At 37.5% G+C, this 22907-nt stretch overlaps 2 protein-coding genes across 2 annotated transcripts; both read right to left on the reverse strand.

The window, feature by feature from the left end:
* Nucleotides 1–13254: 13254 nt before the first annotated feature.
* On the reverse strand, nt 13255–16513 carry LOC147545063 (uncharacterized). The gene is made up of 4 exons (XM_086637270.1): nt 16270–16513; nt 15849–15902; nt 15611–15760; nt 13255–13684 (listed from the first exon to the last, which is right to left on the reverse strand). Exons 2-4 carry the CDS (start codon nt 15885–15887, stop codon nt 13292–13294), a joined length of 582 nt encoding a protein of 193 aa, XP_086493396.1. The 5' UTR covers nt 15888–15902; nt 16270–16513; the 3' UTR covers nt 13255–13291.
* A 1958-nt stretch (nt 16514–18471) lies between these two features.
* On the reverse strand, nt 18472–22555 carry LOC147545064 (uncharacterized). The gene is made up of 6 exons (XM_086636496.1): nt 21938–22555; nt 21031–21269; nt 20669–20927; nt 19244–19423; nt 19000–19155; nt 18472–18915 (listed from the first exon to the last, which is right to left on the reverse strand). The coding sequence occupies exons 1-6, from the start codon at nt 21968–21970 to the stop codon at nt 18742–18744; spliced, it is 1041 nt and encodes a 346-aa protein (XP_086492622.1). The 5' UTR covers nt 21971–22555; the 3' UTR covers nt 18472–18741.
* Between the last annotated feature and the right edge of the window lie 352 nt (nt 22556–22907).

The raw sequence follows: 22907 nt of genomic DNA on the forward strand, positions 1-22907 counted from the left end.
TATAAACCTTTTACACACCCACGTAGTCGAATAGAATATACTATTCCTATAGCCCATGAAACTGCGCTATCCCATCGACTCCCGTGCTAGTCTTCGTGAGTCATTGTTGTCCATGCAATGACCTGGACCAGGGATTTGATAATAAATATTCCAAGTTCACTTAATAGGGTTTCATTCATCAGATCACGTATCTGACAAACCTATTCAGAATGTTTTATCATCAATGGACTGTCGTTTAAACACTAAACCAAATTTAGACGACTTGTGAAATAACTCTATTATTTCTGATAACGAGAGTTGTAAATCTGAGTCTCTTCCGTAAAACTCTTTTTACCCACTCAGTTTTACTTGTCGAGGTTTCAAGTTATACCTCATGCCTTAGACTCGTGTATGACTCTCATACTTTGTCTTAGGTGACAGTTTAGTTTGACTACGGATGTAATCCGTTTAAACTTTGCTAATTATCAATTAATTTGAAGACCGTTATCTTCAACCTTGATAATTTCTAGTAACTTTTACTAGAGTTAAGGTTTTTAATTCTTTATGTAGTATTTGCAACAGTTCCCGGCTTAAAACACTTTTAGCCTACTTTCCTTCCATGTCTGGAAGTTTGCTACGATGACATATTCAACTTTTGTACTACTTCATCCTTTAGCCTTCTAGGATGTTTCTAAGTAGTGTTTCGGTTTTCAAATCCGAATTTGAATATTCAAATGCTAATCATATCCAATATGATTGACTTTATGTATTCGAACATAAATCTCTCTCTCATGCTTGTTTGCTACATCGGTGTCTTTTCAAACTCCGATTTAGCAACGCTCTTAGTCATGAGTTTTGGGTCGAAATTCTTTTAGACTTTCCGAGTCTTAGATTTTCTGTTTCGGATCTCAAGCATCTCAGCGTACTGAGTCTCTCCAATCCTATTCATCCTTTTGATCTATGCTTATAGATCTTCAGATGCCCAAAATGGCATTTCATCCTTGTGTGTGGTCCTTTTATTGAGTCAGTGTGTTCACTGTTACACAACATCTTATGTCGTACTCAATCTTTTGTATGTACTCAGCATACGGACCCGGAAGGTTTGTTTCTCCCACTTACCTTCTTGAAACTCGTGATTCAAGATTTTCTTCATTCCTCAGGAATCAAACTTCTTTGATTGCCTTTTTGAATCGAAGATTCTAACTCTTGCGTGCTTTTAATCCGTCGATAGATTTCTGAAGCATGCTTATGGACATAACTTGATTGGAAGAACCTTATTCTTCTTGTCTAGTTTCGGGAAACATGAATGTTTCCATCCTTCTCAGTTTTCTACTTTGGAAAACCAATTTAGGTCTTCTTTTGACTTAAATTATCAAGCTTCATGTCTTGACGAGATATGGATTCCACGATGATTTTGGCTTCTAACCAAAATCTAGAGTCAGTTTCCGTTTCTGCGGAGGTCATTTATCTCTTCAGAAATAACCTTTATTTTCTGAGTCTTTAAGATTTTATTTTGACCTTTCAGGGCTTGTGAACAACAATTTGGAATTATCTCAACTACTTTGAGATATTCCTTTAGAGACACTTTCACTCGCTTTGAGAGTTCTCCTGCGAATGACATTCGCTTTTGTGCGGTGGGTTTACAAGATCATATCTTTAACCTTTCCTTTTCCGAGGAGCCGCAGTTTGTTGCTCTTGGTCGAATTTAATCGTCTTGTACAAGTTTCATGATTGTTCTTCATGACCCTCCATGATTTTTCTCATGATCGAATTAAATCGACTCGTACTTTTCTCCCACTTATTCTTGTAATAATTAGTACTTTTCTCCCAGACTACTAGGTGTGCTAATTACTATAAGAATACTATCATGAGGAATAAACACTTTGTTCTCTTGATTGGTTGTGGAAGAAGCCCAAATTTCTTTCAAAAAGAAATTGCGTCAGATATTAGCTAGTTTTGTAATGCTTTTAAAAGCTTAGCTGTTAGACGGACTTTGGTAAGTGTGAAAACAATGGTTGTTAAGAATATGTCCCAAAATATTCGGAAGACTGGCTTAAACCCATCTTTGATCGAATTATGCATAGCAATGTTCGATTACTCCCACTGAATCCACCATCCCTCAGATGTGTTCCATGAAGCGAGTTGGGAAACGTTTTCTCAACTCCTTTGATGGTTATTAAGTATTTGACTCAAGTTTTTATCACTCCAATCTAATCGGATGACTTAAACTCTTTTGTCAAAAATGATTCTTTTACTTCGGTTTGTACTTTGTTTGAACCTTTCAAACATTCCGGCTTATACTTTGTTTGAACCTTTCAAACACTCCGGCTTATACTTTATGATTTGTACGTTTCCATACTTCATGAAGTTGTCGGAGTACATATTTGAAGTTTATCTCGTCAGCTTCTGCAAGTAAACTTATAGGTTTGCATAACACTGTATGAGTCCTAGTAGATTACTAGTCTTATGCCCTTTTGATAGGGTGACTTTGTCAATTAGTCCTCAAGACCTAATCGACAATGCTGAAGTTGATGAGTGTGAATCTCTTGATATCAGCCATTATCAATGTTAACCTTCAGTTAATTTACCACTGATTTAAAACATCACATGTTTCTAGAAGAACAAATAAATTATTATTAAGTTTTAAGCTAGATCAGTGTCTAAGAGAAGACTTCGATCCCTTTCAGCAACCTTAGCATTACTGCTTCTGCTCCCTCTTGGATCTTTACTTCTTTTAGTCAAGTATGTGATTTCCTTGAGCTTTACCGAGCCGCACATCCGGTTTTAAAATACCAGATGAAGGAATTTTACGATACTTGTTTTTAACTTTGTTAACAAGTATACGGAACCGGAATTCATAATTCCATTCCTTTTGTCCTCCAGGTGCTAAAGGTAGTTTCCTTTTTAAATGGTCTAACCATTATTTGGAAACATTTACAGTAATGAGAAATACTCTTGATCATGTACTCGGCAACTGCTTTTCTTTGATCAAATATTTGTCTCACTTGACTGATCCTTTGCCCTTTTGAATCTCAAGAACTCTTTCTTAGATTCCTTCCATCGAATCTTAAGAACTGTTTCTTAGATTCGATGTTCCCGTGTGTTTTGCTCAGTTGTTCATAACAACCTGAGTGACTCATCTAAGGTCTTATCTATCTTTGTTCAATCGATATTGAATTGGGTGATAGATGAATTCTGTTGTCTTCCATTAGGATGACTTTCAGATTGCCACGGAGGTCTCGTGCCTCTCCATTTATGACTTCTGTAAGAACTATTTCCTCAGTTTGTCTCAATGGTCATGCTAGCATTCATTACTCTTCCAAAGAGAATGTTATAAGATTGCTTGCAAATGGCTTTTGACCTTCTTCGGTATGAGTCAACATTGGGATTGGGTATTCTAGTAAGCTTTCCTTTTGAATCTGAGAACTATTCTCGGATTCATTCTTCCATTCTAGGAAGTGGATCAACACCTCCCTTAGGTGTGATTTTAAAGTTGAAACCGTTTTCATGTGTCATTTTAATTCTACATAAAGAAATGGCAAAGTTTTAAAACTCGTTATCGTTTTTGAAAAACTTAGTTTTCCCACATTATTCAATAAAAATCGTCCCCGATTGAATAAGTGATTCCAAGATCTCAGTTCTTCGGAGTAAAGCGGACGAAGGCCCTACCCTTTGACTCCGTCGTTCCGGGTGAGTGAACTACTTCACTGATCATACCTTATGACTCTTGGTTGATAGATTTCATTAATGAATGACTAATCTATCCTTTTGCCTCGAGTATCCAAGACTCTCTTGTTGATCTCGTTGAGTAGAACCATTTAGACGTGTAGGCCTCTTCTATAGACCTACCCGCATTGTCCCAAGGTAGAGGAGGTACTCTGCGAAGGCCGACCCACCTTCCTCGAACAAGGGCGCAACGAGTGTCTTAATCTGGATAGGCGATTACTCAAGATTACGTTTTGGGGACTTTTACGCTAGTCTGGCGTTTGTTATAGTGAACTATTTAGCCTAACTAACATCCACGACATAAAGCGTAAATAAGTAAGTAAATGCGCGCGAGAAAGTAAATCAAGCAGACATGGATCCTAGTATGGCCCCTAACCTAGAAGATCTAATCTTCTTTGGTTTTCTTCTTGTTTCGCCTTTTGGTTCGTCTTAGATCGCCATCTTTGAACCTCCATTGATTTCTCCCACTCGCCTTTGGATTTCATCCTCGAGTTTCTTCAATGGACTCATAGACCCTAAACTCTAATTACAAGACTCTAACGATTCGCAGATCGTATAAACTTGAAATTAAAATTAATTACAAAGCATGCACCCATCCGTGCTTAAAACAAGAATAAAGAAATAAATCTATGTCCATACTAGTTTCCCGCATTCACATCACATGCAATCATATAATATATCAAGGCTAAGAATTATATATGCATGATTATCTTGGGAGATACTTTTGTTGACATCACATGTCACATTACGGACCTTAAGTCTAAATTCGAAGAATTCAACTAATGGTGCGTTCCGGTTTTATCTTTTATGATTTCTAAAATCATATTTAAGAAAAACTCCGTTTCGGATTCTGAAAGCCCGGGTCAATTTCGGAAAAAATATTGGTTCGATTTTTAATAATTTCATAAATCAATTTAAAAAGAAATCCGTTTTGGCCTTCTGGATGGCCCGGATTGATTTTGGAATTATTTGGTTGGAATCGGAAGAAATTTTGGCAAAAACTCCCACTCGAATGATGGTCCCTTTTCGTGGTCCGAAAAGCCTCGAAAAAGCCCGGGACAAGTCCTAGACAAGTCCCGGCCCAAGCCCACAAAAGGGCTCGGACAAGGTCCGGACATAACACGGCCCATAGGGCCGGCATGTCCTGGCCGAGGCCTATCAAGGCCTGGTCTCATCTTGGCCGGAGCCAGGACGCTAGTCCATGTACCAGACGCGTCCTAGACGTGTCTGGTGCTGGACCGGACCAGCACTAGGTGTGTCGGACTAGTCCGAGACACCCAGAACCTCCCAGACGCGTCTCCAAGACGCGTACAGATGCTTCCATCACAGCTGGTGGTCGAGTCCTAGACTCGACCTGGACGCGTCTCCAAGACGCGTCCCAGCTGCTCTGGACCCAGTTGCTGGACGCGTCTCAGCAGCTGCTCTGGACGCGCCCAGTGGACGCGACCAGCAGCTTCTGTCCGGCCAGGAAGCTTCCTGGCCGGACACTAGGGTTTCCAAAACCCTAGTTTCCAATTTTTTTTTTTTTTTTTGTGCAAATCTTATTTGCTAACTTCCAATTTTAAAACTCTTTCTAAATTTTGAAATCTTTTAGAACACTTCTAAAATTTTTCTAAACTTTTAGAAACTTTTAAAATTTTCCAAATTTTGTTTTGGGAGTTTCCTAAAACTCAAAACACTTCCTTTAGAACACTTCTAAATTCCAAATTTTTGTTTTTGGGAGTTTCCTAAAACTCAAAAACAACTCTTTTAATCAACCAATTTTGGATCAAAATTCTAGGTTTTTGAAACTTTTCAAGAACAATTTTGAAAACCAATTCAAAATCAATGAAATTCAATGTTTTGAAATACTTTCAATCATCAATTTTGATTTTAATTTGAAAAACTAGTTGAATCATATTCATTGTATTCAAATTATGAGTTTGTAGTACTTTTAAAACACTTTTAAAAATACTTTATAAACTCAATCTATCAAACTATCAAGCATATCAAATATCAATTAGTTCGATTCTTAGCAAAAACTAGTTAATTACAAGAGGCTCTGACGCCACTGAAGGTATTTATACCCTTATACTAGTGTTTATAGCGGATAACGACATCTAATGTCTAACACTAGTATCCCCAAGATCATCATGCAAAACTAGTAATTAAACTAATGGAGATATTAGATTACCTTAATCGCTTTTCCCTCGAACTAGTTGAATTGATTAAAGAAGACCGAGAGCTTCAAGTGTAGCTCCTCTACTTGGGACACCGAATAGTGTATTTAATCTCCCTCATTGAAAGCTCGCTAGCACTCCAATGGTGGTTTGATAATAAGAAGACCTTCTTCTTGCTTGACTAGAAGATAGCTTGGGAATTAGCTCACTTTCTCCTCTCTACTTGATGTGGTAGAGTAAGAAAGCTTAGAGAGAAATTCCACACCTTATTCTCTGCCCTAAGAGTGTTTATATAGAACCCTAATAAGAATCCACCTCCTTTTAGGTTTCCTAAAACACCCTTTAGAATAAGATTTAGGAAAATAGTCGAAAATAGCAACTAGTTGATATTTTCTCAATTCCCTAAGGAGATGACGTCCAAACCCAGCCAAAATTGGCAGATTTAATGTTCATAATATAAGGAAACGTCCCTCCAAAAATCAGCCCAATCCGAGCCCTAAAAGTGCCTGAATCGGCCTAGGACCAAAACCCTTATTTCGGGCCTTTTTGCTATCTTTTGCCCAAATTCTATTTAGGCCTGTGAGATATGTTTATGGGACATTCCCAATGTTATATCACACTCCCACTAGTCATATCATCCGATTAAATACCAATTCTTATGTGTAACCCGATGTAGGATCCGATCGAAGTTAGCCGCGAATTACTTCGTAATTCGACGATCGTAGTTGGTTTCTAGCTAAACGCTACGACCCCTAAATCAATCGGACTTGATGATCTTCTTCATCAATTGTCCTAGCCGACATATTGCTCGCATTGCCATCTTGGTCGAAGGACATCTCCTTCAACTCCTTCAGATAACTCATACCATATTTGGAATCTGAATTTATTAAATCAGTACTTCAACTCAACCACTATCCATCATGGAAATCTAGCTCCCCTCCTAGTCGAGCGAAGACAGACTCATCTGGTGCAACACTATAACGTGACAGTTCACAACCAAGTCTTGTTACTCTACTGGCAAAAATATACCGACTCTGGCTAACAACCTAAATGATGATGAATTTCCATGGCCAAAACTATAGAAGCAAACTAAGTATGTATCCAAAAGTCCAACTTTTTATGTGGCGTCTCATCCATAATGGGTTAGCCGTACTCTCTAATATAGGCAAACAAATACCAACTATGGATCAAACATGTTTATTTTGTACCTCAGAGATTGAAACAGAGTATCATCTATTTAGTGAGTGACCAAATTTTAAAGAACTGCTAGAACTAACAGATTCAGACATACAACTCCACATTCTATCTAATCTGGTGGGAACCCTCAAAGACACACTCAACTAAGCTAAAAGCAAGGAAAAAAATTTGGATAGGGTATACTTATCTCCTCTGGTTTTGGTGGAAAACCCGAAACCATTTCATTTCAACCGAACTCCAACAATACCTCAACTGATCCATCGCCGGATTCAACATCATATCAGGTACTACTCTTAACTACTCTCAAATAGCTCACCAACCTATTGTCTTGTAGATGGAAGCGTGGAGCCCTCCACCACCAGGAACAATCAAGATTAACACCAATGGTGCATATACACCCACTAGAGGGGCTGCAGCGGCGGTGGCGAAAAACCATGAAAGTATGATCATTGGTAGTCTGAGCAGAGAGTTTGAACCAAAATCTCCGCTCCATAGTGAGCTCCAAGGTATCTCACTAGGGCTTCAACTGGCGACAAGCTTACGATTTCAAGGCTTTATAATCGAGAGTGATTGTTTATCACTCGTCGATTTAATATCCGACGGTTACCAAACGTCCCCATGTAGACTAGAGGAAGAGATCGGAGAGTTACATGGGCTCATCTCAGCAGCTCATGCAAAATTACAAAACTGCCACCGCATTTGTAACAATGTGGCAGTGGCTAGGGGTGGGAATCGGGCGGGCGCGGTCGGGCTCGGGCTACAGAGTGCCGGGCTCGGGCGGATCGGGCTCGGATAAGCCGAGCCCGAGGTAGTAAGCCGGGCGGATCGGGCTCAGATAAGCCGAGCCCGAGGTAGTAAGCCGGGCGGATCGGGCCGGGTGAATCATGGAATTGAAGTGCCCGTAGCCCGTCTGAGCCTGAGCGGGTTCCAACGGGCTCGGGTCGGACGGGCTCGGATTTTCGAGATTTTTTTTTTCTTCCTTTCTTTTTTTTTGAGAAGATTTTTTTATTAATTAACCTAACTATTTCTGAAACCCTAAATTCCCACCCCTACCCATCATACACAGATTACCTTCTTCATCTCTTTCTCTTTCTGTCTAGAAAGAGATAGGGTAGATTAGAGAGAGAGAGAGAGAGAGAAAATGAGAGGAATGGAAATAGAGTTGTGTAGTTTATATAGGTTTAGAGAGAAAAGTTATTCTCATTAAGAAATCATAAAAAACTGGAAGAGGACCAGATCTGCACTTTAAATCTCTAAACGTTACTTCTATACAACAAATCTGGTCGAAAGAGGGGGAGAGAACAAAAAAAAAAAAAACATATATACAAATAAAGATTAAAAGAAACATTCAAAAAAATCAATTTTCTTCATCTAAGAACTCCTTTGACTTTGCCTCTTGAATACTTTTTAACATAGATCTGATCTTCATCTATCAAAAGCAAAGTAGTATCACACCGTTTTTCTGTCTCTTCAAGACTTCATCTTTTGAAAGGATTCAAGTTAATAATCTCGGTCTAACGAAGAAGAAGAAGAACAACAACAACAACAACAAGAAGATCTAACTCATCAACACCCACATCTTCACCTTCATCAACAAGAACAAGGGTTTCATGGATTTTATCAACTTCATCAACCAACATCACTAAATGGTGTTGAATAGATGAGAAGGAATAATGGTTATGGTGTAATGATGTTTGATGAGAAGGGGAGAGAGAGTAGAGAGAGGAGGCGGCTAAGAGAGAGAGGCAGAGAGAGAAAGAGATTAGGTTAATATTAGGGTTTCTTTGTTGAGGAGAGGAGGGTTTTTATATTAGATGAGGGCTTGTCGGGCGGGTTGACGCGGGCGGGTTGACGCAGGCGGGTTTACGCGGGCGGGTGCCGGACGGACCTAACGGGCCGGGACTCGGAATTGAGAGTCTGTCCGAGTCCCGGCCCAATAAGCCCGAGCCATCGGGCCGGGTATGCCCGGCTCGGGTAGGACTCGGGCTGCGGGTCAAAACGGTCCGGGCCGGACCCCGGGTTCCCGGACCGTTTTCCCAGCAGTGGCACACGCTCTCACAACATCAAACTTGAGTACTTAAGTGTTGCATAGTCTTCTTCTTACCCCTTAGTTAATCTGTATTACAATTTAGTGCTTACTTTTGTTTGTTGTGCCGACATTGTGATCAATCTATTGAAAGGTTCCTATTTAAAAAAACTATTATTTCTATTGTACATATGATTAAAAGTAAGGATTTTGAATCAAAGAGAACTAGAGAGCCACACACATTTTTCCCTTTGACTCTTTGAGTGAGCTCAAGAGGTAGCTATTATCCAAGAGATGGTTTAAATATACAAACTACCTCCATAAAAGAGGAAAATCAAACAAGTTGTTCACTTGGAACTTCTATATACTGTTCACACCAACCTTCCCACTAAACTAAATTGGCACTCGGAACAATCAACAAGTTGGGCGGTTCTCAAGAACTCAAGTCTTCTTTTCCTTTTTTGTCCCAAAAGATCTAACTTTACAACCATTAGTTGAGATACAAGGAATGGGGAGGAGTTATTTTATGAGTTTAGGGGTATCTTAGAAGGGTCTATAGGCACCGTTTGCAAGGTCCAACCCTTCAAGAAAACAAACTAATTCCAAAAACCTTTTACAAATATAAGTTTAATAGAAAGGTAACATGAAATAAGAAAAATCTCCTTGGCTTGGGGAAGATACAACCACAAAGTTAGTATTTTATAGGGTTAGTGATACAATCAAGCATATTCTATATGCACTTTAGGACTTGGATTAATCTAATATTTCAGCCCACCACTAAGTTTTGGTAGAGTTGATTGGTACTTTGTACTTCTATTCTTTTTTGAAACAACAATATCGTACGAGTACATTAATAAACAATCATACATCGTAGCCAACGACCCTTGGTTGGAGCGGTAAGAGGTATAATCTTCCACCTTGGAGGTCAAGGGTTCGAGGCACACGCTGAACAATTAAAAAAAAAAAACAATCATACATCGTTTCGCTTAGATAAATTATAAGAATGGAATATGTTCATAACCGTCATAAACTCTCCTAAAAGCGCTCGTACACCCTAAAACCAATACAAACTATCCTACATGTCATTGTTTATACCCTTAATATGACATTTCAATAAATCATAGATTTTCTCATCTGCCAAGAATCAAACCACCAACCTCTAGATTCTCTTTCAACAAAAAAAAAAAAAAAAACCTCTAGATTCTCAGCTTAGATGCATTGTTGTTAGAGGGAGAGTGGTTGTGGTACCACGTGAATAAAGGAAGTATACCTTGAATTTACTAGTTATATTTTTTTTGATGTCATATTGGTTTTAAGTTAAATGCCACGAACACTTTTTGTATATTAAACATGTCCACAAAATTCGCTATAAGTCGCGGGTGACTAGTTGGTTAAGTTTGCAATAATATATAGTTTCTCTCATTAGTTGGAATCTCAACATATGTGAGGATTTGTATTTTGCCTCACCTATTTTGTATATCAAAAAAATCTTAGATCACTTCAGAAATAGGGAAACAGTGTTTTAATCTGAAGTATTTTTTTTTACCATATACGTGTATAGCATATTTATCCTTTTATCAGAGAGGGTAAAATTAATTCATTCATACGAAGAACAAAAACACAACCATAGTGAAAACCAAGGTGATTAACCAACCAGTCATCGAAGAAGAGAAATATAAAAGCAATTAGATGAACCTTAGAGCCCCTTCATGGCATCCCAATTCCTAATATGAAGGCCGAAAGGAGTGGTACTACTTCATTGCTGGTTAGAAGTCCAATAGTGTATCCAACTTTTCGCATGTGAGATTATATTCTCCATAGAAGCCTCTTTATCACTACCATTCTCCATTACTCTGTTGTTTCCCTCTAACCAAGTGGCCCATACAATGGCAGGAGGGATGCACATACGGAGAAAATATATACTATCCGTTGTCTTCTTCAGATTCCACTCTATCAAAATCAGAGAGATGGAATGATTGCCTGTAATGAGATGTTGAGAGGGATTAACGACTACCAAATTTTTGAAGTGAAGGGGTAGGTAAGGAAGGTGTGTTGATGATCGAAGGATATCATATTTTTCTCTAAAGGAATAATTTCACAATGCATGGTTGTTGGCACCTTAACTAAGCCCTAACTTTTCAACAAAAAAAAAAAAAAACTAAGCCCTAACTAAAATAAATAGAATAGTAGAAAACACCCAAATTCATTTACAAATTACAAAAGAATCATACAGTTTAAGTAAAAAAATGACCAAATATTGCAAGCTTATGTTTTCTTTTGTCAGTTTTTAACAGAATGACCAACACCAGGGCTATGACCGGGTGTCGTGGGACGAAAAGCTTCAACATTTCCGTCCATGGTTGTAATTTCATGCTGCAACTTAACACCATTATTGCCTCTTGACTTCAAAGTATATAAGCTTTGGCTTACTTGCTTCTTTAGCTTCATATGCCTTCCCTCAACAGAGAGAAAGTCATGGTTAGAATTGATGAGGAGGACAATAATAAACAAGCAAGTAAACTTGGTCATCTTACTCATAATGAAGACACCAAACTTGTTAGGAATGCAATAGTATAGAAAGAGGTCAAGAAAGAGAAAGATGGGTACTCAAAACCCTTCAAATAGTCTTCACTATTTAAGGAGTGATAAAGGTAAAACCATGTGATCCTACCTTTGAGGAATATAGTTTAATTCCACTAAGTGAAATGTGATTGCATTCATGTACTAATTTAAAGTTATAGCCTAGCTTGCAAAAGTACTTTCTGTCTACAAAATATATAGGTTAAGTACATTCAACTAGTAGATCTTGTTCTTTTTGTTGTTTAGAGTTTTATTTTTATTCTAATTGTATAATCGAATTTAAGCAGCATTGGTTAAGTGTCTTCAAATTTTATAGGTATAGTACATTGTATATACTAACTTTATGCATTAGAGGGTCACAAGCTAGCTAGATACCAAGTTGCCCAAGCCCTATTGACATGCCCTTCAAAGGCGAAGGATCCTATATATCTTTAGTTAGGTCATATCATTAAATCTTGAGTATCGAATGAAAAGAAATTATTAGTTAGATGAGTGTATCTATCTTTTATTTTATGACAACTTGTATATGTTAGAACCTAACAAACTATAGGTCTATATATCAATAGCAAGGGTACATAAGCGGCCGATTAGTTGATAAAATTGAAAGTCTTATCTCAACATTTATTGGCGGTGACTCTAATTAACCTTGACTGCATCAATTTAGCCATATAGGTGAAGACTGGACTAGCCATACCATTTTGGAAGTCATTAAACGGATCGCATGGGGAAGTGATACCTCACCTACAACGTATAGACTTTATTATTTTCACTAACAACTCGATAAAAATTCCTTCAAATTTCCAACCACCAGTGACAAAAATTGGAGGGTTAGGTGAAAGGTAAGGGCGTAGAATGATTTACTAGTGCTAGATAGCTTTTTGCCGAGAGACTGCTGAGATAATTCTATTATAAAACTTATAACTTAACAGATCTTTTTAAGTATTAATCAATGAACTATAAAATGACCTTTTATCACTAACTTTAGGGTTTAAACAACATATATGGAGTATATTATTATGTTTTCTATGGTCCTCTCTCCCTTTCTACTTTTTACTTGAAATACAAGAAAGAAAGTGTCATTTCTCTCTTTCCGGGTAGGTATTATGGTTTTTTTAGTACATTAATGAAGAAGTGCATATTCAGGGACCAGTTTAAGCAAATAAGTAGTATTTCCTTACTTGATTAGTTAGTAGGGAATCTTACTATCTTTTAGAGTTGTTTCTCAATTGGCTCTAATTTGGTTCTTGTTCCAACTATCATCCTATATTCGGCGATATTAGCCGTTCGTGCCAAAATGAACATAGAAGTCAAGGGACTTAGAAGCTGGGCTTCGCAAAAAATACTTCTATTTTTTCGTAGTCAAAGGATATCTTAGCCGTTCGTCTTAGATGGGTCACGTACAACAAAACTTTCAGAGAGTGTGCCGACTATGATCATTTAGTGGAGTTAGTTGTACGGAAAATAGGATAAACAACTGCGACATGTAGCATATCCGCAAAAAAAAAAAAGACAAAAGTACTTAAAGAAGATAACTTTATTGAGAAGTTGCATTACAAGAGCAACTTATTCATCCCTTTAGGTACAGGAGAGAAGTCTTTATTTAGTTATGAGTTCTAGGGTTCTTTTAAGGGCCACAATTAGGTCCACCAGGGCCACCATATAAAAAGGAAAATCCTGCATCTTTTACAGTATTGCTTTGGTAATATAATTGGTAGCAAGAAGAACCATCAGTATATGTTTGATATCTAAAATCGTCATGGTCACCCCAAGCATAGCTAGGATACACTGTTTGAAGTTTTTTAAACCAACCAGCTCGTCTGTAGTCATGGAGATCTGGATAATAGCCTTTACCCATTTGTGGACTTGGCCCATTTGCTTTTCCTCTCACTAACCCTCCCCATGCCACTCTCCATGCACCTCTATTTAGCTCTGGAAACCAATCTCTTGGCCAGTACCCAATATACTTTTGAAACAGATCCTCCCCAACACTCAACCACCAATGCTTTGTTTCATTATCCTTCCCAAATAAAACCAAAAAATATTAATGAAACCGATCCGAAGATCGTGGCACATATGAGAATTAGTAAGGCACGCCATAGGTCCTCTTTGGTGGTTGTGATGGTGGTGGTGAAGGAATGATATGTTGTTGAGGTGTGGTGGTGGTGGTGAGCAAAGGTAGACAATGAAAGCAAAATGATTCAAGTAAAAAAATCGTGTACATGTTGAATTTAAAGGCCAGCGCTTTGGGGAAAGCTAAATAGTTTCCGGGGTGTGAAATTTTAAAAGGAATATGTAGAATTTTAGAAATTTTCCGGGGAAATAAAAAAAAACACTTCACCTCACTTCTCTCTCTCCTTCTCCGATTAGGTCGCCGGCCGGAAAATTTTCCGACTGACGACATAATCGGAGAAGAGAGAGAGAGAATGGTAGGGAGAGAAGTGAGGTGGAGAGAGATAGCTGAGGTGGAGAAGCTATTTTGCTTTCCCCCTAAATAAAATTGTCAAACAAAATTGACCAAATTTTGACCAAGTCTTCACACCCCGGAAACTATTTTGCTTTCCCCAAAGCGCTGGCCAATTTAAATAAGGGTTATTTCCCAAATGGCCCCCAACTTTGTGACCAACTTCCTGCCTGGCCCCCTACTTTAGCAAATATTCCCGTATGGCCCCCTTTTTCGGTTATCTTTAACTGTCCGTTACTCTCTCTCCTCCATCTCATTTTCTCTCTCTGCCAAGTCACCTATCACGACCACATCATCATCTTCTCCGGCAGTGGTCGCCGGTCGGCCAAATTTCCGGCCGGCGACCTTCAAATATTAAAAAAAATTTTTTTTTTTTTAAATTTTCTCTCTCCTCTCTCTATAATTTTTTTTCCCTCACCCTCTCTCTCTCTAAAACTCCGGCGAAGGGGTTTCCCTTCGCCGGAGTTAGGTATGTTTGTTGAACAGACCTAGATCTGCTCACGAACAGACCTTGCAAGGTCTGTTCGTGAGCAGAACATACCTTGTTGTTCTGTTTACGAACAGACCTTGCAAGATCTGTTCGTGAACAGAACATACCTTGCTGTTCTGTTCACGAACAGACCTTCAAGGTCTGTTCGTGAACAGTGGATCTACTCACGAACAGACCTAGCTCCGGCGAAGGGAAACCCCTTCGCTGGAGTTTTAGAGAGAGAGGGTGAGGAAAAAAAAATTTCTAGAGAGAGTGAGAGGAGAGTGAAAATAAAAAAAAACTTTTTTTTTTTAATATTTGAAGGTCGCCGGAGAAGATGATGATGTGGCCGTGAAAGGTGACTTGGCAGAGAGAGAAAATGAGATGGAGGAGAGAGAGTAACGGACAGTTAAAGATAACGGAAAAAGGGGACCATACGGGAATATTTGCTAAAGTAGGGGGTCAGGCAGGAAGCTGGTCACAAAGTTGGGGGCCATTTGGGAAATAACTCGTTAAATAACTTAACTACAGAGTCAAAAGAGGAATCTTTGGTTATTTGAATTGGGATTATTAGGGTATAAATAATGTAGTTGGGCTTTAGATCATTGTCTAGTTGGGCTATAGGCCCGGTCTTGTTCGAGTTTGAGTAGGCGGTTATCGAGTTTATCACATCTTTGATGTATCAATGTCAAATGTAACGACTACCATTGATCGTAGTCGATTTCTTTTTTTTGTTGAAACGATCGTAGTCGATTTCCAAAAAAAAAAAAAAACTACAGAGTCAAAAGTAAAAAAAAGAAATTGAAGTTTAAAATAAAGTTAGAATTTAACTTAAGAACCGTGAAGTTCCTGAGAAAAGAAAAACAAAGCCCATAGGTATACTATCCCCATTTACCATCTTCTTGACTGTACCGAAATTGCTATTTTAACCTTTGTCTTATTTGATACGATCAAGAAGATGGTACACCTAGGTGCTACGTCTCTCGTTTTCTAAAGAAAAAAGTGCTTAGTACCTGAAATATGGAAACCGGGTAGTGGTATTGAGATCCACCATAGGAAGAGATAGGAGAAAGAGCAGCACCGATTGGGTAATCTGGATTCACTTGAACAAAACGACGACATCCGATATCATTGTAACACCCCTGACCATGTTCCACATCGGTCTGCTCATAATATATATAGTATATGTTAAAGATGATTTTCTGATTGAGGTCTCCAAATCCGAAAAAGAAACAAAAAAGAAACACTTACATTTGAATATATAAAAAGTCTAGTTCGATTATCTCTCATTAATTGTGGTGCAACCTGTCAAATTCCAAATATATTATCAACAAATTGGTGGTATTTACTTTCAGTCCTTCAATCTCCGTCCTAATTGACATAAACAAGGAGAGAAAATGGATTCAAAATAGAGCAAACGTTATTTATAAGGACGGTCAATTGATCATTTATAAATATAGACATCTCATGTGAGAGGTTTGTATGATGTGTTAGCCACCGAGTAACTCTACCAAAACCTTCGGCCAACCAATATATCCTTTTTGTCCATAAAGAAAAGACGAGAGCAATGATATTGATGTCAATGGTGCTAAAAATGGAGAACAGTATCGATACACTATCATTCGATGCAAACAAGTGATATTACAAGTAGAAGGATCGTGAAAAATAATACCTTATATGTGCTAGTGGATCCAGGATCCGAGGTTTCCGTAAAACAAATCTTACTGTGCTAATATGAAAAAGAACTAAGCATTCGGGGACGATTACTTACAGCCCATCCGGCTTGTATATATGGTATTAACATGATTAATTGGACCACCTTCAACCCAAATCTGAGCTGCGCTGTACTGGTCTCCAACTATTGGATTGTCGGCCCCTATATTCTTGCCCGTGCTCCGTAGAATACCGTTCCAGGATCTTGTATTGATTCACGTCCAATAAACTAAAAAGAGTATTCTTTTTTTTAGCAAACTATATTTGGCATTCATTACTTTCATCTATGTCTCATTAATTCATCAAAAGTCGGCCGTGCTTCAATTATTTTTTCTTTAACTAGTTCCCGGATGTCTAAAGAAACATATTACCATGAATGAAACAACAAATTCTTTGATGACTTACATGCTCACCAGGGACTTTTATTTGATGGTAACTGGATGGATAAGCCTCCAAAAATGATTTGACTTTTATTAGATCTTCTTTTCGAGTCTTTCTAAGAGGAATGGTTCCTTTCGGACAATTCAAAGGTCTTAACAAACTACTTAACTCGAACTTTGATCCCGATGTGTTGGAAAACTCTTTCGGCAAAGAAGTTGGCATCATCTGCATATATTTTAAATCAAGTCATCTGTTTTAGGTGAATTGGGAAAAAAAGAATCAATGACAACTGAATTTCTTAAAGATTTTAGTAATGCAATACCTGAATCTTGTGGTTTTTCAGTAATAAGTGATCTAATGCGGGTTGCTTGTAGATATCGATACAATCGTATATATCGCCTACTTCTGTCTGAAATATTATAATATTAGCTCCCACATTATCTCCAACAAGAGTTTGAACTATTTATAGTGAAAAATATCAAAAGAAAAGTGAAAATTAAAACCTCAATAGTCTTGACTGGGGGCTTATTGAGTTCCTTCTCAAGTTCCATATCCTCCTCTTTTGACAAGATGCTACTTCCTCTTACTCCATTATGATTATGAGTTCTCAAGAAAAACACAAATACCACCACCATTGACTTGAGTACAACCATGTAATTCACGTTAGACTTTGACATTGAATAACTAATTTTTTTTTCCAATCTCTTATGAAACTCTTCCTATTAATGACTTATCATTCTTCTTTAGGACAAATGTTAGAACAATTCTTTCCAAATAGAACATTAAATGAGTTATTAATTTTGTGCTTAATGAATAATGATGTGACATATGTTAGAAGAATTCTTTCCAAATGTTTACAAGATGCCTTCTTGAGACATATGTTTTACGCGGGGTGTTTCTGTTACTCCATCAACCCACACTCATCTAAAATGGGAAATTTACGAAAATAAATATATTATTATTATTTAGAATGACTGTTGGAGATCGACCATCACACCACCAAGGAACAATCAGAAAAATTTACCTCTTTTTCGTGTATCACAACATGATTAAGTATGATTAGATTAGAAAGTGACATAGAGATTGGATGTTCAAATTCTCCATAACCAACTTTAGTCCCACACGGCACCAGCAGTGCGAGATGCGCTGCTGGGAAAACGGGTGTTGGGCTTAAAATGTAAGGCCAGCAGTCACAGACCACCACACAGTCGCGCAACACAGACAGTTCTTTGCCGTACCAACGTGCCATTCAAGTGTCTCGATTTGGGACCTCAGGTACGGTTGCGCATAGACAGCTCTTCGTCGTTCCAATGTGTCATTCCAGTATCCCGATTTGAGAGCTCAGAGCTCAGGTACGGTTGCGCATAGACAGCTCTTCGTCGTTCCGACGTGTCATTCCAGTGTCCCAATTTGAGAGCTCAGACACGGTACGTTGGCCAATACTAACAACTGAGGATTGTCGTCTCCCTACACAATTGAGCTTTTCAAATAAGATCATCACCACGATGAAGAGAGAGAGAGAGACAGTGGCAGACGATTCTCTGGCGAAAATCGAGGAAGAAGATGGTCTCGCAAAACTCTTGACTCGGACGGAATTGATTGACCAGGGCAAGTGAAAAGTATATGTATAAGCATTTAGGTGTGTATTTAAAATTCGCCTAGCAGGTAAAATCACAAGTTTTTTTTTCTTTTTGGTAAATTCTAGGTCTCCTTTTTCATTGCTGAAGGCCAGGAGCCTGTCATAGAACTTCTGAACAAAAGCAACAACAATTTCCTGAGGTGACTTCAAAAGTACCCTGAATTGATCCAATTAATATAAGAGTAATTAAAATTACAACACCTGAATCGATCTATTAACTCGGAATTTACAGTAAGAGGTAAAAAATAATATGAAAAAAAAAATCCGTACGTGTTAAAAGAAAAAAAACATGGGGAAGTAGCTCGTAGCAGGCCAAAAATTCTCAACTCAGGTGTAGGCACTTCTGAATCTTGATGCGCCGAAAAATGAAACAGAAGGAATGTATTTACATAACCAGAGTGCCGAGATGAACTACAGTCTGTAGTCTGCGTAAAGCATGCTCTCGTACGGAGTTCCTGTCAATGTTTTGTTGACATCGTCCCAATTCTGGATATGATCTGACATCGAACCTTTGTGGATCTTCACCTGCCGGCTTTTAAGTTTTCGTTGTGGTATCCTTAAAAATTCTTGTACCTCTTTCAGTTTCTACAACATAAACAAATATTCCAGTACAAATTAGAATTCAGCATAAATTACAGAATCGCACAGAGAAAGAGAGAGATGAATTACGGTACGATTGTTGACAAGATCCTCATAGTAAAGAATGGTATGACGAGTGCTCTTGAAGTATTCCAAAGCCTTGATCATTCTGTCCTGTACAACCTTCAGATCCTTTATCAATAATGTGGCATTGATTATAGGCTTGTATTTAGCAAGTATCTCAGCCTGCAAATGTTTATCGAAGTAGAAGTTCAAAATCTTTCGTAATACTAAAAATGGGTTTCCATGAGAAACATGAGAGAGAGAGAGAGACCTCAAGTGGTGAATGTACATGAGACTTATGAGTTCCATTTAGCAACTTTACGTCACGATCATAAGTATTTGCAAGTACTGAAATCATCCTACGCAAGAGATTTCTTCGGAAAAGAAATATTGCAGACACACCCCTTCTGTTAAAGTACTCTACTATCTCTTCATGGTGAGCCATTAAGCCCTATAACATACATGACTGAATGCCTTTAGTGGAAAACGGAAAACAAATGTAAGAGTAAAACATGGTGCTATATGTATATATCCATGGCAAAGGAACTGAATCCGTTCGGACAACAATAAAAATTTTACAACATGAGTGTAGTCAACTATTAATAGAAGTATTTCTAACTTCGCCTTTTTGTCAAGAAGCTTAGAAAGAAGAAGCAGTGTCTCAGGTATCCCTCGAGCTGCTTCTCCGTATCTGCTTTGGAAAGCAATTGCTTCTGAAAAAAGTACTCCCTTTTATTTTCTCAAGCAGTTTCAAATAAAAACTATGAAAACAACGAAGAACAGACCCAGGCCTTAACTAACAACACAAAGTAAAGCTAATTGGGTTTACTGACTGATATTGAGATATTAAATTGTCATTGAAAACATATCCACTGAACCACCGTTCAAGATTTTAAATGTTTAGTCTCATGGTTTAGATTTTCTGCGTACATCTGCATGTTTAACAACATGTCGAAATGTAGTAGTAGTATGTTTAGCAGGAAGGTAGAAGTGTCTAGGTTTTGCAACAAAGAATCTGCCTGATACCTTTTGAAGTTCACATAGATATACTCCCTGGTTATGTTGGTATTTATTGAACAAAGTTATAGTTAGCCAACATGAACTTGACAAACTAGGTTATGAATATCTGTAATATTGTTAAACATGAATAATTATATTCACACGAGAATTCATGTGGACAGTGGACTCAGAAATTTAAAGAACTAGAAAAGTAAATCATAAGTTCGACTATGAATGTTCGCAAAAATTCACAAGACATTACGTGTTGTTTGTTTTTTGAAGTCTGAAATCTGAGTCAAATTTGTGTATAACTTATTGTTTCGCTTTTGCATGCTTTTGTCATTCTAAAGGAGTGAAATATTAAAACAAGTCTTTGTACCCAATGTACGTGTTTCTAGCTATAAAACACGAGTCTTAATTTGGGAAGAACCACTTGTTTTAAATCCGATTTTACTAGAGAAGTAAATGCATAAGGGAACTCAAATTGTACAAGTAAACTGTACATAAATATTAAAACTCAGATTCAGAAAACGAGATTTTGTCTATCATTTAGGTGTTACTCAGATACAAGAATCAAAATAGCGGTGTAAAGGAAATGCAAGCAAGACAGGTATCAACTTTATTGGAAGAATAAGGTTCCCAAGAGGGATCAAAGGTCACTACGGGCAAGAGGAACAAAAGGAAATTCATAGCTCACCTGATTAAGCATCCATTTAAAGCCAACTGCAGCTGAACACTCATTCTTCGAAGCACTACTAAACCAATCCAGATTGTAAACTTTATCCATTGTCTGTATGATCGACGATATATTACTCCTTCTGTCTTTAACAGAGAATATCTCCCCGTTCGAGCTCACGTTTATATGACTATTCAACAAAGTCTCAAACCATCCACTGCCAGATCTTTGGGTTGATAAGATGGAGAAAAATCGAACAGGATTGCATTTACATTCTTCCCTATAATGCACCCAAACATTCAAAACTTCACTTCAACAAAGATATTCGAATTATTTAAATCGGAACGGAACATAGTTCCTAGAGCAAGGATATTTTATATTACCTCTTATAGGTCTTCGGTTTTGGGTAATGAAGGTAGCGAAGCTCTGATTTTTCAACATTAGAAGCATCACAAGGCCGTTCGATATATGGGATACTTATGAATTTGGGGTTCGAGCGAGTGTTTATTTGTTTTAAACATATCGAAAAAATATAAATACTACAAACCATGGCGAACAATAATAGAACCATTCTTGATACAACTGGAGATTTCTTTGGAAGTTTTATAATGAAGTTGGGATCCTGTATTCAAATGCCATGTCGTTAAACTACATATAAACTAGATCAAAAAGTAGTAGAAAGAACACTAGATCAAATAGAATCACAAAATACTATAAAGATCATAAAAGCTTATCCTAGAAATGCTAAAGATCATTAATAAAGTAAAAGGAAAAGATCAATCTTTTGGAGCCTTTGCCCTCCTCCTTTCTAACATGAATTTCTTTACCAATTTCTCATACAACAAGATAGAACTAGAAAGATTGAAATTAAGGAAGAAATGAACTCAGAATTTATCAAATCAACAAAGAGAAATGATCATAAGGGGGTGTTAATAACAAAGGGCAATGTGGGTTTCTTCTAGTTTAGGTAATTTAAGCAAAAAAAAGTATCAAACATTCCCACCCATTAGACCTTAACTTCATAAACCCAGATCAGAAATGAAAAATCCCCATTCAAATAACTCATAACATGATTTTATACATAAAGATGGAACTAAAAACTACTTATGTATCTGGATATAACCCATTTATTAATTTTATGCAAAAGTTGTTCAGATATAAAAAAAAAAAAATCAAATCTTTATAAATATACCCAGAAAGGTTAAAATGTTGTTTAAAAGAGAGAGAGAGAAAAAAAGATCAAAGCAAGAAAATCATGAATCAGAAAATGAAATATAAAGAGAAGCTTACCTTGTTATTGAGGGAAGCAAGATCGTCAGCCATCCTTTCTCAACTAAAAGATGATAAAAGGGCATTGGCAGCTTCAGCTCAGGTTGTTCTCCTCTCTCTCTCTCTCTCTCTCTCTCTCTCTCTCTATAAATGGCTGAACCCAGTCTCTGTTTTTTAGCACAGATGAAGAAGAAGAAGAAAAGAGGAAGAGAGGGTAGAAAGAGAGGAGGTATATTGGGCAGGCAGGTTTTTGATCGTGAAGAAAGACATCATTAACACAACCCCCAAAACATTCTCTCTCTTCTTCTTCTCTTTGTTTTTGTTTTTATTATTATTCAAAAGTTTGAACGCTTCTTCTTGTTGATTCTCAGATTCTCTCTCTAATTAAACTGCTTGCTCTCTAATTCCATTCATTAATCTTTTTTGTTTTGGCTTACTTTCTATCTAATGACAAAATCTATTCTGCCGTCCTAGCCTTTGACAATTTGTTGTAAAGAATTTTAAGGGGAGATTTGGAACACTAATAATAGAAAATTGATTTTTTTGTTACAAACAAAATTGATCCACAAAGTTGTACTTTTGGCTCCGCCTAATTTCTTGAACATTTTTTTTGCGGAAAGTTTTTTTTTCTTTGTTGTCAAAAATTGTTACGAAAGTTAAAGATTAAAGAACTAAGAGCAAATCCAATCTAGACATTGACTGAGGTTAAAATTTTAAATTTTTGGCCTCAGTTAGGCCATCCAAGATCAGTTGGTTGGGGCTAAGCCCCAATTGACGCCTTCAGTCGACCCTAATGTGAGGTCATCCAAGGTCAGTGGACCCTAACATTAGGGTCGACTGAAGGCTTCCGAACATTTTTGTTGGGAGCCCATACGATCATGTTGGGTTTCGTCCTAGCCATTGAATTTTATCCAACGACTAAGATTTTCTCCAATTTTTTTATTTTTATTTTTAATATAATTAAGTTAATTTAACTTTTAAAACTTTAATT

The sequence above is a fragment of the Eschscholzia californica genome, unplaced genomic scaffold, assembly GCF_041429995.1.
Source record: "Eschscholzia californica isolate CP2 unplaced genomic scaffold, dmEscCali1.0.p SCAF_4, whole genome shotgun sequence".
NCBI lineage: Eukaryota > Viridiplantae > Streptophyta > Magnoliopsida > Ranunculales > Papaveraceae > Eschscholzia > Eschscholzia californica.

Coding starts and splice junctions, on each gene's coding strand:
- LOC147545063 (XM_086637270.1), bottom strand. CDS start 15,887: ATGAGAGATAATCGAACTAGACTTTTTATATATTCAAAT. Junction 15,761..15,848: donor GACTTTTTATATATTCAAAT/GTAAGTGTTTCT, acceptor TATTATGAGCAG/ACCGATGTGGAACATGGTCA. Junction 13,685..15,610: donor ACCCGGTTTCCATATTTCAG/GTACTAAGCACT, acceptor TTATTTGGGAAG/GATAATGAAACAAAGCATTG.
- LOC147545064 (XM_086636496.1), bottom strand. CDS start 21,970: ATGGCTGACGATCTTGCTTCCCTCAATAACAAG. Junction 21,270..21,937: donor TTGCTTCCCTCAATAACAAG/GTAAGCTTCTCT, acceptor ATTTGAATACAG/GATCCCAACTTCATTATAAA. Junction 19,424..20,668: donor TTAAATGGATGCTTAATCAG/GTGAGCTATGAA, acceptor TGTATGTTATAG/GGCTTAATGGCTCACCATGA.